This window comes from Hyperolius riggenbachi, chromosome 7 (assembly GCF_040937935.1).
Source record: "Hyperolius riggenbachi isolate aHypRig1 chromosome 7, aHypRig1.pri, whole genome shotgun sequence".
In the NCBI taxonomy this organism is placed as follows: Eukaryota; Metazoa; Chordata; class Amphibia; order Anura; family Hyperoliidae; genus Hyperolius; species Hyperolius riggenbachi.
Genome location: NC_090652.1, coordinates 324,502,340 through 324,522,892, shown reverse-complemented (window position 1 = coordinate 324,522,892; position 20,553 = coordinate 324,502,340). Strand labels below are relative to the sequence as shown.

General features: G+C 51.5%; 1 protein-coding gene across 1 annotated transcript; it reads right to left on the bottom strand.

The window, feature by feature from the left end:
- Window positions 1–306: 306 nt before the first annotated feature.
- On the bottom strand, window positions 307–20,280 carry C1QL2 (complement C1q like 2). The gene is made up of 2 exons (XM_068247134.1): window positions 19,679–20,280; window positions 307–2,315 (listed from the first exon to the last, which is right to left on the bottom strand). Exons 1-2 carry the CDS (start codon window positions 20,210–20,212, stop codon window positions 2,136–2,138), a joined length of 714 nt encoding a protein of 237 aa, XP_068103235.1. The 5' UTR covers window positions 20,213–20,280; the 3' UTR covers window positions 307–2,135.
- Between the last annotated feature and the right edge of the window lie 273 nt (window positions 20,281–20,553).

The following is a 20,553-nucleotide window of genomic DNA, read 5'->3' as shown; positions in this document are numbered from 1 at the left end:
CACAGTAGCACCACATCGGCTCCACCTCCTTATTCACTGCCGTGGTGTAGCCGCGCTAGCCCGCCTGCTCATGCACAGTAGCACCACATCGGCACCACCTCCTTATTCACTGCCGTGGTGTAGCCGCGCTAGCCTGCCTGCTCATGCACAGTAGCCCCCACATCGGCTCCACCTCCTTATTCACTGCCGTGGTGTAGCCGCGCTAGCCCGCCTGCTCATGCACAGTAGCACCACATCGGCACCACCTCCTTATTCACTGCCGTGGTGTAGCCGCGCTAGCCTGCCTGCTCATGCACAGTAGCACCACATCGGCACCACCTCCTTATTCACTGCCGTGGTGTAGCCGCGCTAGCCTGCCTGCTCATGCACAGTAGCACGGTGCGCGCAGCTCCGGCTCACTGCGCATGCGTGGGCGGGCTCAGTCCGCTACTGCTGGGCCATGAACAAGGAAGAGGAGCTGCGAGGCCCCAATCTAATTAGCAGCAATGCCTTGCCGCTAATCTTCCGGGGGGGAGGGGCATGCTCAGCGACGGGGGACAACATAATACAGAGGGAGGCCTCAATAGGATCCTGAAGCTTCCCTCATTTTAGGTACCAGGCTTCAACTCGAGTACTCTTTAACCTCCGAACACACGCTCAACTGCCATCACTTAAAACGAATGAGGAGCAATGAATTGTTTAAAAAAAAGTCCCCAGGATGATAACAGACAAAGATTGTCATCTATGTAGACCGGACGATAATCATTGATAGTCATTCCTATCCTACGATAACAAAAGATCGCTCCGTTCAAAGTACTTCAGCTTGGCTTGTTCTGCACTTCCGGGTCTTCATTTCAGTGCTTCCGATTGGCAGACTGTCATTGTGCCGTCACTGAATTCACACATCCTCAGACGTCACTTGTTTGTTGTTTATTCAATAGTCGAGGGTGTGTACTGAGCTTTGAACGCAGCTTCCATCGTGAAGACATTGAGAAGATGTCAAGTGTATGGATGTCAGTCCAAAAAGGAGGAGACCAGTTCCTGGATTGTCCATGAGTATCGTACATGAGGACCATTCCGGCCATTTCCATTCACCGGTGAGTGATCAGAAGTCCAGAAAGGAGGTGACCAGTTCCTGGATTGTCCATGAGTTTATCGTACATGAGGACCATTCCGGCCATTTCCATTCACCGGTGAGTGATCAGAAGTCCAGAAAGGAGGAGACCAGTTCCTGGATTGTCCATGAGTATCGTACATGAGGACCATTCCGGCCATTTCCATTCACCGGTGAGTGATCAGAAGTCCAGAAAGGAGGAGACCAGTTCCTGGATTGTCCATGAGTATCGTACATGAGGACCATTCCGGCCATTTCCATTCACCGGCGAGTGATCAGAAGTCCAGAAAGGAGGAGACCAGTTCCTGGATTGTCCATGAGTATCGTACATGAGGACCATTCCGGCCATTTCCATTCACCGGTGAGTGATCAGAAGTCCAGAAAGGAGGTGACCAGTTCCTGGATTGTCCTTCAGTATCGTACATGAGGACCATTCCGGCCATTTCCATTCACCGGTGAGTGATCAGAAGTCCAGAAAGGAGGAGACCAGTTCCTGGATTGTCCATGAGTATCGTACATGAGGACCATTCCGGCCATTTCCATTCACCGGTGAGTGATCAGAAGTCCAGAAAGGAGGTGACCAGTTCCTGGATTGTCCATGAGTATTGTACATGAGGACCATTCCGGCCATTTCCATTCACCGGTGAGTGATCAGAAGTCCAGAAAGGAGGTGACCAGTTCCTGGATTGTCCATGAGTATTGTACATGAGGACCATTCCGGCCATTTCCATTCACCGGTGAGTGATCAGAAGTCCAGAAAGGAGGTGACCAGTTCCTGGATTGTCCTTCAGTATCGTACATGAGGACCATTCCGGCCATTTCCATTCACCGGTGAGTGATCAGAAGTCCAGAAAGGAGGTGACCAGTTCCTGGATTGTCCATGAGTATTGTACATGAAGACCATTCCGGCCATTTCCATTCACCGGTGAGTGATCAGAAGTCCAGAAAGGAGGTGACCAGTTCCTGGATTGTCCATGAGTATTGTACATGAGGACCATTCCGGCCATTTCCATTCACCGGTGGGCGGCCAGAGCATATTCCTTTAGTCCGGGTATAAAATGAATCCAGAGAAAGTGCTGTATTTGTTGTTGTTTCCTCCATGGGCTTTCCCACCATCCAGTTTCACAAATATCTCATCTCCAGAGTCCAAATGGAGAACCACACTGTTACTGGCATAGTCATAGTTCTGATCGGCATCTTGAGCAATGGCACTGGCCCGCACCTGTGGACAGAACACAAAAATATTCCAATGAGGCACAAATCATATAACACAGCGCACCCTACAGTCATGTACTGCATACTACAAGACTGACAGAGGTCAGAGATTTCACACCAAGGGCTTGATTCACAAACCGGAGCTAACTGTTATCACGGGCGTGCTAAACAGTTAGCATGTGAAGTGCCACTCGTGGACTTTTGCACGCGCAAAGTTTGCTCACGATAACGCTGACTTTTGCGCGCGATTGCTGGCTGATCGTGCGCAAAAGTCTTCGGTATTGCGCATATGTCTGCAATTGCGTGATCGCGGGACTTTGCGCATGCAAAAGTGCACGAGCGGCACTTCACATGCTAACAGTTAGCTCAGGTTTGTGAATCAAGACCCAAGACTGAGATCAGAGGTTGAAGGTCAAAGATCAGAGATATAAGAGACAGAGGTCAAAGGTAGCAGACACAAAATGAGATCACAGGTAGCAGAGACAGGGATAGGAGAGACAGAGATCTGAGGTAACAGAGGCAAAGATTGGAGGTAGCAGAGTAAGAGATCAGAGGTAACAGAGGCAGAGACAGGGATAGGAGAGACAGAGATCTGAGGTAACAGAGGCAAAGATTGGAGGTAGCAGAGGAAGAGATCAGAGGTAACAGAGGCAGAGATTGGAGGTAGCAGAGGAAGAGATCAGAGGTAACAGAGGCAGAGATTGGAGGTAGCAGAGGAAGAGATCAGAGGTAACAGAGGCATAGATTGGAGGTAGCAGAGGAAGAGATCAGAGGTAACAGAGGCAGAGATTGGAGGTAACAGAGGCAGAGATTGGAGGTAGCAGAGGAAGAGATCAGAGGTAACAGAGGCAGAGATTGGAGGTAGCAGAGGAAGAGATCAGAGGTAGAGATCGGAGGTCGCAGAGAAAAAGATCTGAGGTAGCAGTGACAGAGATCAGAGGAAGCAGAGACAAAATCGGAGGCAACAGAGATGGAAGGTAACAGAGACAGAGAACAGAGGCAGCAGAGACAGAGATCAGAGGCAGCAGAAGCATATATTGGAGGCAGCAAAGACAGAGATTGGAGGCAGCAGAGATGGAGATTGAAGGAAGCAGAGGCAGATATTGAAGGCAACAGAGACAGAGATCGGAGGTAGCAGAGACAGAGCTCAGACGTAGCAGAGATAGAGATCGGAGGTAGCAGAGACAGAGAACATGGGTAGCAGAGACAGAAGGTAACAGAAAACAGAGACTGGTGGCAGCAGAGACAGAGCTCAGATGTAGCAGAGACAGAGGTCAAAAGTAGAAGAGGCAGAGATAGAAGGTAACAGAGACCAGATGCAGGAGAGATGGAGATCAGAGACAGAGATGAGGGGCCTCAGAGGCAGCTATTGAGGCAAAAGAGACAGATATCAGAGGTAGCAGAGACAGAGAACAGTGGTAGTAGAGGCATATATTGGAGATAACAGAGACAGATATCAGAGGCAGCAGGGAAATAGGTTGGAGGTAGCAAAGAAAGAGGTTGGAGGTAGCGGAGACAGAGATCAATGGTAGAAGAGGCAGAGATAGAGGCTAACAGAGACAGAGATCAGAGGCAGCAGAGACAGAGATCAGAGGCAGCAGAGAAAGAGATCTAATGTAACAGAGACAGAGATCGGAGGCAGCAGAGACAGATATCTAATGTAACAGAGACAGAGATCGGAGGCAGCAGAGACAGAGATCAGAGGCAGCAGAGACAGAGATCAGAGGCAGCAGAGAAAGAGATCTAATGTAACAGAGACAGAGATCGGAGGCAGCAGAGACAGATATCTAATGTAACAGAGACAGAGATCGGAGGCAGCAGAGACAGAGATCAGAGGCAGCAGAGACAGAGATCAGAGGCAGCAGAGACAGAGATCAGAGGCAGCAGAGACAGAGATCAGAGGCAGCAGAGAAAGAGATCTAATGTAACAGAGACAGAGATCGGAGGCAGCAGAGACAGATATCTAATGTAACAGAGACAGAGATCGGAGGCAGCAGAGACAGAGATCAGAGGCAGCAGAGACAGAGATCTAATGTAACAGAGACAGAGATCGGAGGCAGCAGAGACAGAGATCAGAGGCAGCAGAGACAGAGATCAGAGGCAGCAGAGAAAGAGATCTAATGTAACAGAGACAGAGATCGGAGGCAGCAGAGACAGATATCTAATGTAACAGAGACAGAGATCGGAGGCAGCAGAGACAGAGATCAGAGGCAGCAGAGACAGAGATCTAATGTAACAGAGACAGAGATCAGAGGCAGCAGAGACAGAGATCAGAGGCAGCAGAGACAGATATCTAATGTAACAGAGACAGAGATCGGAGGCAACAGAAACATAGATCAGAGGCAGCGGAGGCAGATATCAGAGTCAACAAAGACAGAGATTGGTGGCAACAAAAACAGAGATCAAAGGCAGCAAAGACAGAGATCAGAGGTCACAGAGACAGAGATCGGAGGCAGCAGAGACAGAGATCAAAGGCAGCAGAGACAGAGATCAGAGGTCACAGAGACAGATATCAGAGGCAGCAGAAGCAGATATCAGAGGTCACAGAGACAGAGATCAGAGGCAACAGAGACAGAGATCAGAGGTCACAGAGACAGAGATCAGAGGTCACAGAGACAGAGATCAGAGGTAGCAGAGACAGAGAACAGTGGTAGTAGAGGCATATATTGGACATAACAGAGACAGATATCAGAGGCAGCAGGGAAATAGGTTGGAGGTAGCGGAGACAGAGATCAGAGGCAGCAGAGACAGAGATCAGAGGCAGCAGAGACAGAGATCAGAGGCAGCAGAGACAGAGATCAGAGGCAGCAGAGACAGATATCTAATGTAACAGAGACAGAGATCGGAGGCAGCAGAGACAGAGATCAGAGGCAGCAGAGACAGAGATCTAATGTAACAGAGACAGAGATCAGAGGCAGCAGAGGCAGATATCTAATGTAACAGAGACAGAGATCAGAGGCAGCAGAGACAGAGATCAGAGGCAGCAGAGACAGAGATCTAATGTAACAGAGACAGCGATCGGAGGCAGCAGAGACAGAGATCAGAGGCAGCAGAGACAGAGATCTAATGTAACAGAGACAGAGATCAGAGGCAGCAGAGACAGAGATCTACTGTAACAGAGACAGAGATCGGAGGCAACAGAAACATAGATCAGAGGCAGCGGAGGCAGATATCAGAGTCAACAAAGACAGAGATTGGTGGCAACAAAAACAGAGATCAAAGGCAGCAAAGACAGAGATCAGAGGTCACAGAGACAGAGATCGGAGGCAGCAGAAACAGAGATCAGAGTTAGCAGAGACAGAAACTGGAGGTAGCAGAGACAGAAATCAGAGGTAGCAGAGACAGAGATTAAAGGTAAAGGAGGAAGAGATAGAAGGTAAAAGAGACAGAGATCAGAGTCAGCAGAGACAGAGATCAGAGGTAGCAGACACAGAGATAGAAGGCAGCAGAGACAGAGATCAGATGCAGCAGAGACAGAGATAGGAGGCAGCAGAGATCGGAGGCAGCAGATGCAGTGATCAGAGGCAGCAGAGACAGAGATCAGAGGCAGCAGAGACAGAGATCAGAGGCAGCAGAGACAGAGATCAGAGATAGCAGAGACAGAGATCAGAGGTAGCAGAGACAGAGATCAGAGGCAGCAGAAGCAGAGATCAGAGGCAGCAGAAGCAGAGATCAGAGTCAGCAGAGACAGAGATCAGAGGTAGCAGAGACAGAGATCAGAGGCAGCAGAGACAGAGATCAGAGGCAGCAGAAGCAGAGATCAGAGGCAGCAGAGACAGAGATCAGAGATAGCAGAGACAGAGATCAGAGGTAGCAGACACAGAGATAGAAGGCAGCAGAGACAGAGATCAGATGCAGCAGAGACAGAGATAGGAGGCAGCAGAGATCGGAGGCAGCAGAGACAGAGATCATAGGCAGCAGAGACAGAGATCAGAGGCAGCAGAGACAGAGATCAGAGGCAGCAGAGACAGAGATCAGAGGCAGCAGAGACAGAGATCAGAGGCAGCAGAGACAGAGATCAGAGGTAGCAGAGACAGAGATCAGAGGTAGCAGAGACAGAGATCAGAGGTAGCAGAGACAGAGATCAGAGGTAGCAGAGACAGAGATCAGAGGCAGCAGAGACAGAGATCAGAGATAGCAGAGACAGAGATCAGAGGTAGCAGACACAGAGATAGAAGGCAGCAGAGACAGAGATCAGATGCAGCAGAGACAGAGATAGGAGGCAGCAGAGATCGGAGGCAGCAGAGACAGAGATCAGAGGCAGCAGAGACAGAGATCAGAGGCAGCAGAGACAGAGATCAGAGGCAGCAGAGACAGAGATCAGAGGCAGCAGAGACAGAGATCAGAGGCAGCAGAGACAGAGATCAGAGGTAGCAGAGACAGAGATCAGAGGTAGCAGAGACAGAGATCAGAGGTAGCAGAGACAGAGATCAGATGCAGCAGAGACAGAGATAGGAGGCAGCAGAGATCGGAGGCAGCAGAGACAGAGATCAGAGGCAGCAGAGACAGAGATCAGAGGTAGCAGAGACAGAGATCAGAGGCAGCAGAGACAGAGATCAGAGATAGCAGAGACAGAGATCAGAGGCAGCAGAGACAGAGATCAGAGGTAGCAGAGACAGAGATCAGAGGCAGCAGAGACAGAGATCAGAGGCAGCAGAGACAGAGATCAGAGGCAGCAGAAGCAGATATCAGAGGCAGCAGAGACAGAGATAGAAGGTAATAGAGACAGATTGGCGCCAGCAGAGACAGAGATCAGAAGCAGCAGAGATCAGTGGCAGCAGAGATCAGAGACAAAGATCAGAGGCAGAAATTGGTTGCAGAAAAGATAGAGATAGAAGGCAGCAGAGACAGGGGTTGGAGGTATGAGAGACAGAGATCGGAGGCAGCACAGATTGGTGGAAGAAGAGACATAGATCATAGGCAGCAGAGACAGAGATCAGAGGCAGCAGAGACAGAGATCAGAGGCAGCAGAGACAGAGATCAGAGGCAGCAGAGACAGAGATCAGAGGCAGCAGAGACAGAGATCAGAGGCAGCAGAGACAGAGATCAGAGGCAGCAGAGACAGAGATCAGAGGCAGCAGATGCAGAGATCATAGGCAGCAGAGACAGAGATCAGAGGCAGCAGAGACAGAGATCAGAGGCAGCTGAGACAGAGATCGAAGGCAGCAGAGGCAAAGATTGGAGGCAGCAGAGGCAGAGATGGAAGGTGACAGAGATCGGAGGCAGCAGAGATCGGAGGCAGCAAAGATTAGAGGCAGCAGAAACAGAGATTGGGGGCAGCAGAGACAGAAGGTAACCGAGACAAAGATCGGAGGCAGCAGAGACAGAGTTCGGTGGCAGCAGAGATAGAGATCGGAGGCAGCAAAGACAAAGATCGGAGGCAACAAAAATCGGAGGCAGCAGAGACCAAATTTAAAGGCAGCAGAAATCAGAGGCAGCAGAGACAGAAGGTAACAAAGATCAGAGGCAGCAGAGGCAGAGATCGGAGGCAGCAGAGGCAAAGATGGAAGGTGACAGAGATAGAAGGAAGCTGGGGCAGAGATTGGAGGCAGCAGAGGCAGGGATGGAGGTGACAAAGATCGGAGTTAGAGATTGAAGGTAACAGAGATAGAAATCGGAGGCAGAGATCGGAGGCAGCAGAGACAGAATGTAAGAGAGACAGGGGTCAGAGACAGCAGAGACAGAGATCAGAGGCAGCAGAGATTGGAGGCAGCAGAGACAGAATGTAAGAGAGACAGGGGTCAGAGACAGCAGAGACAGAGATCAGAGGCAGCAGAGATTGGAGGCAGCAGAGACAGAGATCTGAGGCAGCAGAGGCAGAGATCAGAGTCAGCAAAGATCTGAGGCAGTAGAGATTGGAGGCAGCAGAAACAAAGACTGGTGGCAGCAGAGACAGAGATCGGAGGCAGCAGAGACAGAGATCAGAGGCAGCAGAGACAGAGATCGGAGGCAGCAGAGACAGAGATCAGAGGCAGCAGAGATCAGATGCAGAAAAGGCAGACATCGGTGGCAGCAGAGACAGAGATCAGAGGAAGCAGAGATGGTAGGCAGCAGAGACAGAGATTAGAGGCAGCAGAGATCAGAGGCAGCAGAGACAGAGATAGGAGGCAGCAGTTACATAGATCGGAGGCAGCAGTTACAGAGATCAGAGGCAGCAGATGAAGAGATTGGAAGCAGCAGAGATCATAGGCAGCAGAGACAGACATCAGATGCAGCAGAGATCTGAGGCAGCAGAGGCAGAGATAGGAGGGAGCAAAAAAAGAAATTGGAGGCAACAGAGATCAGAGGTAGCAGAGACAGAGATAGAAGGTAACAGAGACAAAGATCGGAGGCAGCAGAGATAGAGATCAAAGGCAGCAGTTACAGAGATCGGAGGAAGCAGATGCAGAGATCAGAGGCAGCAGAGATCGGCAGCAGCAGTTACAGAGATCGGAGGCAGCAGAGATCGGCAGCAGCAGAGACAGAGATCAGAGGCAGCAGAGATGGGAGGCGGCAGAGGCAGAGATCGGAGGGAGCAGAGATCAGAGGTAGCAGAGAGAGAGATAGAAGGTAACAGAGACAAAGATCTGATGCAGCAGAGGCAGAGATTGGGAGCAGCAGAGACCGAGATCGGAGGTATAATAGACACTGATCGAAGGTAATAGAGACATAGATCGTAGCCAGCAGAGACAGAGATCAGAGGCAGCAGAGATCGGCAGCAGCAGAGACAGAGATCAGAGGCAGCAGAGATCGGCAGCAGCAGAGACAGAGATCAGAGGCAGCAGAGATGGGAGGCGGCAGAGGCAGAGATCAGAGGGAGCAGAGATCAGAGGTAGCAGAGAGAGAGATAGAAGGTAACAGAGACAAAGATCTGATGCAGCAGAGGCAGAGATTGGGAGCAGCAGAGACCGAGATCGGAGGTATAATAGACACTGATCGAAGGTAATAGAGACATAGATCGTAGCCAGCAGAGACAGAGATCAGAGGCAGCAGAGACAGAGATCTAATGTAACAGAGACAGAGATCAGAGGCAGCAGAGACAGAGATCTACTGTAACAGAGACAGAGATCGGAGGCAACAGAAACATAGATCAGAGGCAGCGGAGGCAGATATCAGAGTCAACAAAGACAGAGATTGGTGGCAACAAAAACAGAGATCAAAGGCAGCAAAGACAGAGATCAGAGGTCACAGAGACAGAGATCGGAGGCAGCAGAAACAGAGATCAGAGTTAGCAGAGACAGAAACTGGAGGTAGCAGAGACAGAAATCAGAGGTAGCAGAGACAGAGATTAAAGGTAAAGGAGGAAGAGATAGAAGGTAAAAGAGACAGAGATCAGAGTCAGCAGAGACAGAGATCAGAGGTAGCAGACACAGAGATAGAAGGCAGCAGAGACAGAGATCAGATGCAGCAGAGACAGAGATAGGAGGCAGCAGAGATCGGAGGCAGCAGATGCAGTGATCAGAGGCAGCAGAGACAGAGATCAGAGGCAGCAGAGACAGAGATCAGAGGCAGCAGAGACAGAGATCAGAGATAGCAGAGACAGAGATCAGAGGTAGCAGAGACAGAGATCAGAGGCAGCAGAAGCAGAGATCAGAGGCAGCAGAAGCAGAGATCAGAGTCAGCAGAGACAGAGATCAGAGGTAGCAGAGACAGAGATCAGAGGCAGCAGAGACAGAGATCAGAGGCAGCAGAAGCAGAGATCAGAGGCAGCAGAGACAGAGATCAGAGATAGCAGAGACAGAGATCAGAGGTAGCAGACACAGAGATAGAAGGCAGCAGAGACAGAGATCAGATGCAGCAGAGACAGAGATAGGAGGCAGCAGAGATCGGAGGCAGCAGAGACAGAGATCATAGGCAGCAGAGACAGAGATCAGAGGCAGCAGAGACAGAGATCAGAGGCAGCAGAGACAGAGATCAGAGGCAGCAGAGACAGAGATCAGAGGCAGCAGAGACAGAGATCAGAGGTAGCAGAGACAGAGATCAGAGGTAGCAGAGACAGAGATCAGAGGTAGCAGAGACAGAGATCAGAGGTAGCAGAGACAGAGATCAGAGGCAGCAGAGACAGAGATCAGAGATAGCAGAGACAGAGATCAGAGGTAGCAGACACAGAGATAGAAGGCAGCAGAGACAGAGATCAGATGCAGCAGAGACAGAGATCAGAGGCAGCAGAGACAGAGATCAGAGGCAGCAGAGACAGAGATCAGAGGCAGCAGAGACAGAGATCAGAGGCAGCAGAGACAGAGATCAGAGGTAGCAGAGACAGAGATCAGAGGTAGCAGAGACAGAGATCAGATGCAGCAGAGACAGAGATAGGAGGCAGCAGAGATCGGAGGCAGCAGAGACAGAGATCAGAGGCAGCAGAGACAGAGATCAGAGGTAGCAGAGACAGAGATCAGAGGCAGCAGAGACAGAGATCAGAGATAGCAGAGACAGAGATCAGAGGCAGCAGAGACAGAGATCAGAGGTAGCAGAGACAGAGATCAGAGGCAGCAGAGACAGAGATCAGAGGCAGCAGAGACAGAGATCAGAGGCAGCAGAAGCAGATATCAGAGGCAGCAGAGACAGAGATAGAAGGTAATAGAGACAGATTGGCGCCAGCAGAGACAGAGATCAGAAGCAGCAGAGATCAGTGGCAGCAGAGATCAGAGACAAAGATCAGAGGCAGAAATTGGTTGCAGAAAAGATAGAGATAGAAGGCAGCAGAGACAGGGGTTGGAGGTATGAGAGACAGAGATCGGAGGCAGCACAGATTGGTGGAAGAAGAGACATAGATCATAGGCAGCAGAGACAGAGATCAGAGGCAGCAGAGACAGAGATCAGAGGCAGCAGAGACAGAGATCAGAGGCAGCAGAGACAGAGATCAGAGGCAGCAGAGACAGAGATCAGAGGCAGCAGAGACAGAGATCAGAGGCAGCAGAGACAGAGATCAGAGGCAGCAGAGACAGAGATCAGAGGCAGCAGATGCAGAGATCATAGGCAGCAGAGACAGAGATCAGAGGCAGCAGAGACAGAGATCAGAGGCAGCTGAGACAGAGATCGAAGGCAGCAGAGGCAAAGATTGGAGGCAGCAGAGGCAGAGATGGAAGGTGACAGAGATCGGAGGCAGCAGAGATCGGAGGCAGCAAAGATTAGAGGCAGCAGAAACAGAGATTGGGGGCAGCAGAGACAGAAGGTAACCGAGACAAAGATCGGAGGCAGCAGAGACAGAGTTCGGTGGCAGCAGAGATAGAGATCGGAGGCAGCAAAGACAAAGATCGGAGGCAACAAAAATCGGAGGCAGCAGAGACCAAATTTAAAGGCAGCAGAAATCAGAGGCAGCAGAGACAGAAGGTAACAAAGATCAGAGGCAGCAGAGGCAGAGATCGGAGGCAGCAGAGGCAAAGATGGAAGGTGACAGAGATAGAAGGAAGCTGGGGCAGAGATTGGAGGCAGCAGAGGCAGGGATGGAGGTGACAAAGATCGGAGTTAGAGATTGAAGGTAACAGAGATAGAAATCGGAGGCAGAGATCGGAGGCAGCAGAGACAGAATGTAAGAGAGACAGGGGTCAGAGACAGCAGAGACAGAGATCAGAGGCAGCAGAGATTGGAGGCAGCAGAGACAGAATGTAAGAGAGACAGGGGTCAGAGACAGCAGAGACAGAGATCAGAGGCAGCAGAGATTGGAGGCAGCAGAGACAGAGATCTGAGGCAGCAGAGGCAGAGATCAGAGTCAGCAAAGATCTGAGGCAGTAGAGATTGGAGGCAGCAGAAACAAAGACTGGTGGCAGCAGAGACAGAGATCGGAGGCAGCAGAGACAGAGATCAGAGGCAGCAGAGACAGAGATCGGAGGCAGCAGAGACAGAGATCAGAGGCAGCAGAGATCAGATGCAGAAAAGGCAGACATCGGTGGCAGCAGAGACAGAGATCAGAGGAAGCAGAGATGGTAGGCAGCAGAGACAGAGATTAGAGGCAGCAGAGATCAGAGGCAGCAGAGACAGAGATAGGAGGCAGCAGTTACATAGATCGGAGGCAGCAGTTACAGAGATCAGAGGCAGCAGATGAAGAGATTGGAAGCAGCAGAGATCATAGGCAGCAGAGACAGACATCAGATGCAGCAGAGATCTGAGGCAGCAGAGGCAGAGATAGGAGGGAGCAAAAAAAGAAATTGGAGGCAACAGAGATCAGAGGTAGCAGAGACAGAGATAGAAGGTAACAGAGACAAAGATCGGAGGCAGCAGAGATAGAGATCAAAGGCAGCAGTTACAGAGATCGGAGGAAGCAGATGCAGAGATCAGAGGCAGCAGAGATCGGCAGCAGCAGTTACAGAGATCGGAGGCAGCAGAGATCGGCAGCAGCAGAGACAGAGATCAGAGGCAGCAGAGATGGGAGGCGGCAGAGGCAGAGATCGGAGGGAGCAGAGATCAGAGGTAGCAGAGAGAGAGATAGAAGGTAACAGAGACAAAGATCTGATGCAGCAGAGGCAGAGATTGGGAGCAGCAGAGACCGAGATCGGAGGTATAATAGACACTGATCGAAGGTAATAGAGACATAGATCGTAGCCAGCAGAGACAGAGATCAGAGGCAGCAGAGATCGGCAGCAGCAGAGACAGAGATCAGAGGCAGCAGAGATCGGCAGCAGCAGAGACAGAGATCAGAGGCAGCAGAGATGGGAGGCGGCAGAGGCAGAGATCAGAGGGAGCAGAGATCAGAGGTAGCAGAGAGAGAGATAGAAGGTAACAGAGACAAAGATCTGATGCAGCAGAGGCAGAGATTGGGAGCAGCAGAGACCGAGATCGGAGGTATAATAGACACTGATCGAAGGTAATAGAGACATAGATCGTAGCCAGCAGAGACAGAGATCAGAGGCAGCAGAGACAGAGATAGAAGGAGACAGAGACTGGAGGCTGCAGAGACTGGAGGCAGTAGAGATCGGAGTCAGCAGAGACAGAGATAGGAGACAGCAGAGACAGAAGGTAACAGACAGAGAACAGAAGCAGCAGATGCAGAGATCGGAGTCAGCAGAGAGAGGGATCGGAGACAGCAGAGATCAGTGGCAGAAGAGACAGAGATTGGAGGCAAAAGAGACAGAAATTGGATGCAGCAGAAACAGGGGTTGGCGGTATAAGAGACAGAGATAGAAGGCAGCAGAGACAGAGATTAGAGGCAGCAGAGATCAGAGACAGCACAGACATAGATTGAAGGCAGAAGAGACAGAAACTGGCGTAAGAAGAGACAGAGATCAAAGGCAGCAGAGACAAGGGTTGGAGGTATAAGAGACAGAGATCGGAGGCAGCAGAGTCAGAGATCAGCGGTAGCAGAGGAAGAGATGGAAGGTGACAGAGAAAGAGATAGGAGGCAGCAGAGGCAGAGATCGGAGGCAGCAGAGACAGAAGGTAACAGAGACAGAGATCGGAGGCAGCAGAGGCAGAGACAGAAGATAACAGAGACAGAGATCGGAGGCAGCAGAGACAGAGATTGAAGGCAGCGGAGACAGATGATAACAGAGACAGAGATCGAAGGTAGCAGAGGCAGGGATGGAAGGTGACAGAGATCGGAGGCAGCTGAGGCAGAGATCGGAGGCAGCAGAGACAGAAGGTAACTGAGACAGAGATCGGAGATAGCAGAGACAGAGATCAGAGTCAGCATAGATTGGAGGCAGCAGAGACAGAGATTGGAGGCAGCAGAGACTGGATGCAGTAGAGATCGGAGTCAGCAGAGTCAAAGATCGGAGGCAGCAGAGACAGAGAGCAGAGGCAACAGAGATTGGAGGTAAGAGATCGGAGGCAGCAGAGATCAAAGGCAGTACAGATCAGAAGCAGCAGAGATCGGAGGTAGCAGAGATAGGAGGCAGCAGAGATCGGAAGCAGCAGATGCAGAGATCAGAGGTAGCAGAGACAGAGATCGGAGGCAGCAGAGATCAGAAGCAGCAGAGACAGAGATCGGAGGCAGCAGAGACAGAAATCGGTGGAAGCAGAGGTCGGAGACAGCAGAGGCAGAGATCGGAGGCAGCAGAGACAGAGATGGGAGGCAGCTGAGACAGAGATGGGAGGCAGCAGAGACAGAGATCAGAGGCAGCAGAGATTGGAGGCAGCAGAGACAGAGATGGGAGACAGCAGAGGCAGAGAGCGGGGAAGCAGAGACAGATATCGGAGGCAGCAGAGACAGAGATCAGAAGAAGCATAGACAGAGATCAGAGGCGGCAGAGATCGGAGGCAGGAGAGATCAGAGGCAGCAGAGACAGAGGTCGGAGGCAGCAGAGAAAAAGATTGGAAACAGCAGAGACAGAGATTGGAGGCAGCAGAGATCAGAGGCGGCAGAGATCAGAGGCAGCAGAGGCAGAGATCGGAGGCAGCAGAGATCAGAGGCAGGAGAGATCGGAGGCAGCAGAGGCAGAGGTCGGAGGCAGCAGAGAAAAAGATTGGAAACAGCAGAGACAGAGATTGGAGGCAGCAGAGATCAGAGGCGGCAGAGATCAGAGGCAGCAGAGGCAGCAGAGAAAGAGATTGGAAACAGCAGAGATTGAAGGCAGCAGAGACAGAAATCGGTGGCAGCAGAGGCAGAGATCGGAGGCAGCAGAGATCAGAGGCAGGAGAGATCGGCGGCAGCAGAGACAGATATCAGAGGCAGCAGAGAAAGCGATTGGAAACAGCAGAGACAGAGATAGGAGGCAGCAGAGGTCGGAGACAGCAGAGGCAGAGATGGGAGGTAATATGGATGGATGGACATTGGGTTATTGTCTATGTAGCAGTAGTATTTTCTGATTTCTCTTCACATGATCGGCAATATAAAATTATCCCCTGATCTGATTTCATCATGAAAGAAGGATTCACAAATTGCACCATCTTTCCACTTAATACGACACTTACAGCCCTCTTCCCTGTGTGATGAAGAATAATGCCTCCTCCACTCCCCTTCTCTTCCAGTAACCCCTCCCCCTTCTCCTCCAGTAACCCCTCCCCCATCCCATCTCTTCCAGGAGCCTCTCCCCCAGGCAATTCAGGAAAAAAGGGCACATGCGGCCTTAACAGAAAGAAAAGCTAAGCCGTAGGTGCCTATGATAAACGCCGCAATTTGCGGCAACGAAAGGAAATTTAGGCGCACGGTGGCGCCCGATAGCTTCTTTACCGCAAATCACAGCCTTTATAATAGGGGCCTATGTTGTCACATTTCTTTCCTGAATCGCCTGGGGGGAAGTGGGGGGGGGGCTTGGGGGTCTTAGGGTTAGGCACCACGGGGGGTTCTTAGGGTTAGGCACCACGGGGGGTTCTTAGGGTTAGGCACCACGGGGGGTTCTTAGGGTTAGGCACCACCAGGGAGGTCTTAGGGTTGGGCACCGCTAGGGGGGGTCTTAGGGTTAGGCACCACCAGGGAGGTCTTAGTGTTAGGCATCACAGGGGGTGTATGGTTAGGCACCACTAGGGGGAGTCTTAGAGCTAGACAGCACCATTTTGGTATTAGGGTTAGGCACCACCGGGGGGGGGGATGAAAGCGCCTGTTCTCACGTGCAAACGCTAAACGCTACCGATTAGTGCTACCATTTTGCACTGGTAATTTTACCGTTACTATCGCTGTAAAATCACTGTACACGCTCCCGATTTTTGAGTGATCGCGATTAGCACTTTTTTAGCATTGCAATAGCGATTGCTCAAAGGGTTAATCACCACCAGGGGGAGTCTTAGGGTTAATCAATCACCACTGGGGGCCTTAGGGTTAGGTACCACCAGGGAGGTCTTAGGGTTAATCAATCACCACTGGGGGGGGCCTCAGGGTTAGGCACCACAGGGGGGATTTAGGTTTAGGCACCACCAGGGAAGTGTTAGGGTTAGGCACCACCAGGGGGATTTAGGGTTCGGCACCACTGTGGGGGGGGGGGGGGGGGGGAGGGGGCTGCAGTCTTAGGGTTAGGCTCCACCAGGGGGGATTTAGGGTTAGGCACCACCAGGGAAGTGTTAGGGTTAGGCACCACCAGGGGGATTTAGGGTTAGGCACCACTGTGGGGGGGGGGGGGAGGGGGCTGCAGTCTTAGGGTTAGGCTCCACCAGGGGGGATTTAGGGTTAGGCACCACCAGGGAAGTGTTAGGGTTAGGCACCACCAGGGGGATTTAGGGTTAGGCACCACTGTGGGGGGGGGGGGGGGGAGGGGGCTGCAGTCTTAGGGTTAGGCTCCACCAGGGGGGATTTAGGGTTAGGCACCACCAGGGAAGTGTTAGGGTTAGGCACCACCAGGGGGATTTAGGGTTAGGCACCACCAGGGAAGTGTTAGGGTTAGGCACCACCAGGGGGATTTAGGGTTAGGCACCACCAGGGAAGTGTTAGGGTTAGGCACCACAGGGGGGGATTTAGGGTTAGGCACCACCAGGGAAGTGTTAGGGTTAGGCACCACAGGGGGGATTTAGGGTTAGGCACCACTGTGGGGGGGGGGGGGAGGGGGCTGCAGTCTTAGGGTTAGGCTCCACCAGGAAGGGGGGGGGTGTTAGGTGTCGGCTGAGGGAGGGTTCTGTGTGAGAGCAGGGTTAAGGTGGCCACACACTTACAATTTTTTAAATATCTGTTCAATTTAAAGAGAACCCGAGGTGTGTTTAAAGAATGTTATCTGCATACAGAGGCTGGATCTGCCTATACAGCCCAGCCTCTGTTGCTATCCCAAACCCCACTAAGGTCCCCCTGCACTCTGCAATCCCTCATAAATCACAGCCATGCTGTAAGGCTGTGTTTACATCTGTAGTGTCAGTCTCAGCTGCTCCCCCGCCTCCTGCATAGCTCCGGTCCCTGCCCCCGTCCCTTCCCTCCAATCAGCAGGGAGGGAAGGGATGCAGGCGGGGACTGGAGTTCTGCAAGAGGCGGGGAGAGCAGCAGACTGACACTATAGAGATAAACACAGCCAGCTCTGACAAGCTGTTTGTCAGCAGCGTGGCTGTGATTTATGAGGGATTGCAGAGTGAAGGGAGACCTTAGGGGGGTTTGGGATAGCAACAGAGGCTGGGCTGTATAGGCAGATCCAGCCTCTGTATGCAGATAATATTCTTCAAATCCACCTCGGGTTCTCTTTAAGAATTTCAATACATTTTTCTGACTGATTGTAACATTTCAAAAATCTGACCAATGTACCACAGACGTATGTTCAATCTTTCCCCAATTATGATAAAAATGATTGGAAACTCTGAGAAAATTGCTATGGTGTGTATATTAATAAATTGACAATCTAACACACACCATACAATCTTCAGAAAGATTGAAGAAAAATATCTTGCATTCCAAATCGATAAAAATCGAAGAAAACGAGAAAAAATCAGATTTTTCAGGCGAATAAAAAAAAAAGCTTTCGATTATTTCGGGAGATCCGATCGTTTTTATCGAATTGCTGTAAAATCGGATGATTTTATTGTATGGTGTGTGGCCACCTTTAGGGTTAGCCGTAGTACAGTATTTGTAGAGATTACCGATAGTTTACCATCAGAATTCACTAGTAGAATATCGATATATATTTTAGCGAAATTCTACTAGCGGCAATCCTTTTATTCATGTATGCGTCACCCCCCTCCCCCCATCAAAGTGTGCTAAATGAATTAGTAAGTGCCCCTCCGCCATATAATACCCCAGTAACAGTAGTATTTGCCCCCACATGTAATACCCCAGTAACAGTAGTATTTGCCCCCGCCATATAATACCCCAGTAACAGTAGTATTTGCCCCCACCATATAATACCCCAGTAACAGTAGTATTTGCCCCGCCATATAATACCCCAGTAACAGTAGTATTTGCCCCCACATGTAATACCCCAGTAACAGTAGTATTTGCCCCGCCATATAATACCCCAGTAACAGTAGTATTTGCCCCCACATGTAATACCCCAGTAACAGTAGTATTTGCCCCCGCCATATAATACCCCAGTAACAGTAGTATTTGCCCCCACATGTAATACCCCAGTAACAGTAGTATTTGCCCCCGCCATATAATACCCCAGTAACAGTAGTATTTGCCCCCACATGTAATACCCCAGTAACAGTAGTATTTGCCCCCGCCATATAATACCCCAGTAACAGTAGTATTTGCCCCCCATGTAATACCCCAGTAACAGTAGTATTTGCCCCCGCCATATAATACCCCAGTAACAGTAGTATTTGCCCCCACCATATAATACCCCAGTAACAGTAGTATTTGCCCCGCCATATAATACCCCAGTAACAGTAGTATTTGCCCCTACATGTAATACCCCAGTAACAGTAGTATTTGCCCCGCCATATAATACCCCAGTAACAGTAGTATTTGCCCCCGCCATATAATTCCTCAGTAACAGTAGTGTTTGCCCCGCCATATAATACCCCAGTAACAGTAGTATTTGCCTCCGCCATATAATACCCCAGTAACAGTATATTTGCCTCGCCATATAATACCCCAGTAACAGTAGTATTTGCCCCCGCCATATAATACCCCAGTAACAGTAGTATGTGCCCCCACCATATAATACCCCAGTAACAGTAGTATTTGCCCCCGCCATATAATACCCCAGTAACAGTAGTATTTGCCCCCCATGTAATACCCCAGTAACAGTAGTATTTGCCCCGCCATATAATACCCCAGTAACAGTAGTATTTGCCTCCACATGTAATACCCCAGTAAAAGTAGTATTTGCCCCCACATGTAATACCCCAGTACCATTCCCCCCCCCCCATGTAATACCCTTATAGTAATATTTGCCCCATGTAATACCCCAGTAGCAATTCCCCATGTAATAATCCCACTAGTATTTGCCCCATGTAATACCCCAGCAGTAGCAGGATTTGTCCCCATGTAATACCCCAGCAGTAGCAGGATTTGCCCGCCCCCCCCCCCCCCCCCAGCAGTAGCAGTAGAAGGATTTGCCCCCCTGTAATAACTCCAGCAGCAGAAGGACTTGCCCCCCCCCCCACCCGTAATACTCCAGCAGCAGCAGGATTTGCCCCCCAGTAATACTCCAACAGCAGCAGGATTTGCCCCCCAGTAATACCCCAGCAGCAGTAGGATTTGCCCCCATTTAATACCCCAGCAGCAGCAGGATTTGCCCCCCAGTAATACCCCAGCAGCAGCAGGATTTGCCCCCCCCAGTAATACCCCAGCAGCAGCAGCAGGATTTGCCTCCCAGCAATACCCCAGCAGCAGTAGGATTTGCCCCATGTAATACCCTAGCAGCAGCAGGAATTGCCCCCCAAGTAATACCCCAGCAGTAGCAGTAGTTACCCCCCCCCCCCCCCATGTAATACCCCAGCAGCGGCAGTAGTTTCCCCTCCATGCAATACCCCAGGAGCGGCAGCAGTTGCCCTCTCCCCCCATGTAATACCCCAGCAGTAGCAGTACAGTAATTGCACCCCCATGTAATACTAGTTGCCCCCCCCCCCCCCCCATGCAATACCCCAGCAGCAGCTGCCCCTCACCTGGCCGTTCTTGCACAGGTCCGCCCACATGCTGGTGCCATCGCCCCCGCGCATCAGGATGTGGTAGGTGAAGTAGTAGGTGCCGGGCACTTGGCAGGTGAATTTCCCGGTGGTCGGATCGTAGTGATTGCCCAGATTCGTCACCACATCGTCGAACTTGAGCAGCTCATACCCCTCATGGGGGCTCTTCAGGCCGACATAGAATGCGATGCGGGGCCCCTGGAGGGGCACTGAGGGGCCCCCAACCCTGCCGGGCTCCCCCTTCTCTCCTGGGGGGCCCCGGGCTCCTGGGGTTCCTGGCTCTCCTGGGGGGCCCCGAGCTCCCGGCTTCCCCGCTCTCCCTGGCTCCCCCCGGGGCCCCTGGATGAAGGGGGGAGGAGGCGCCCCGCTGAGGGCATCGCCGGGTAGGTGGGGAGGGGGGTGCCCCGTGTAGGGGTCGCAGATCATCCTGCAGGTGCCCAGCATCTCATAATGCCCCTCAGCCAGGGGGGGGAGGGCCAGCAGGGGCAACACGACCACCAGCACCAGCAGCATCACCACCCCCAGGGCAACCAGCAGCACCCTCCTCCAGCGCCGGGGCAACAGGGTGCCAACTGCTGCGACTCACTGCCGACTGCCACTGGATCCGACCGCAGCGCGTGCGGGACAGGAGGAAGCCCCGCCCCCGGCTCCACCCACGCCCATTACTGCATGGAAAGTCATATAGATTAACCCCTTCATCCCCACCATACAGTGTCCTGCAAAGAACTCCCCCCCCCCCCCCCCCCCCCAAATGACTGTAAGCAGGGAGGTGATACAAAGTATATCAGAAGATATTAACCCCCTCACCACCACAATGCAGTGGAGAACTGCCACCCCAACAACTGCCACCCCCC

What these genes read in the sequence shown, in the direction of transcription:
- C1QL2 (XM_068247134.1), bottom strand. Translation starts at nt 20,212, where the DNA reads ATGCTGCTGGTGCTGGTGGTCGTGTTGCCCCTGCTGGCCCTCCCCCCC. An exon ending in ACCTGTGCAAGAACGGCCAG is followed by an intron (nt 2,316 to 19,678) that starts GTGAGGGGCAGC and finishes TTCTGTCCACAG; the next exon opens with GTGCGGGCCAGTGCCATTGC.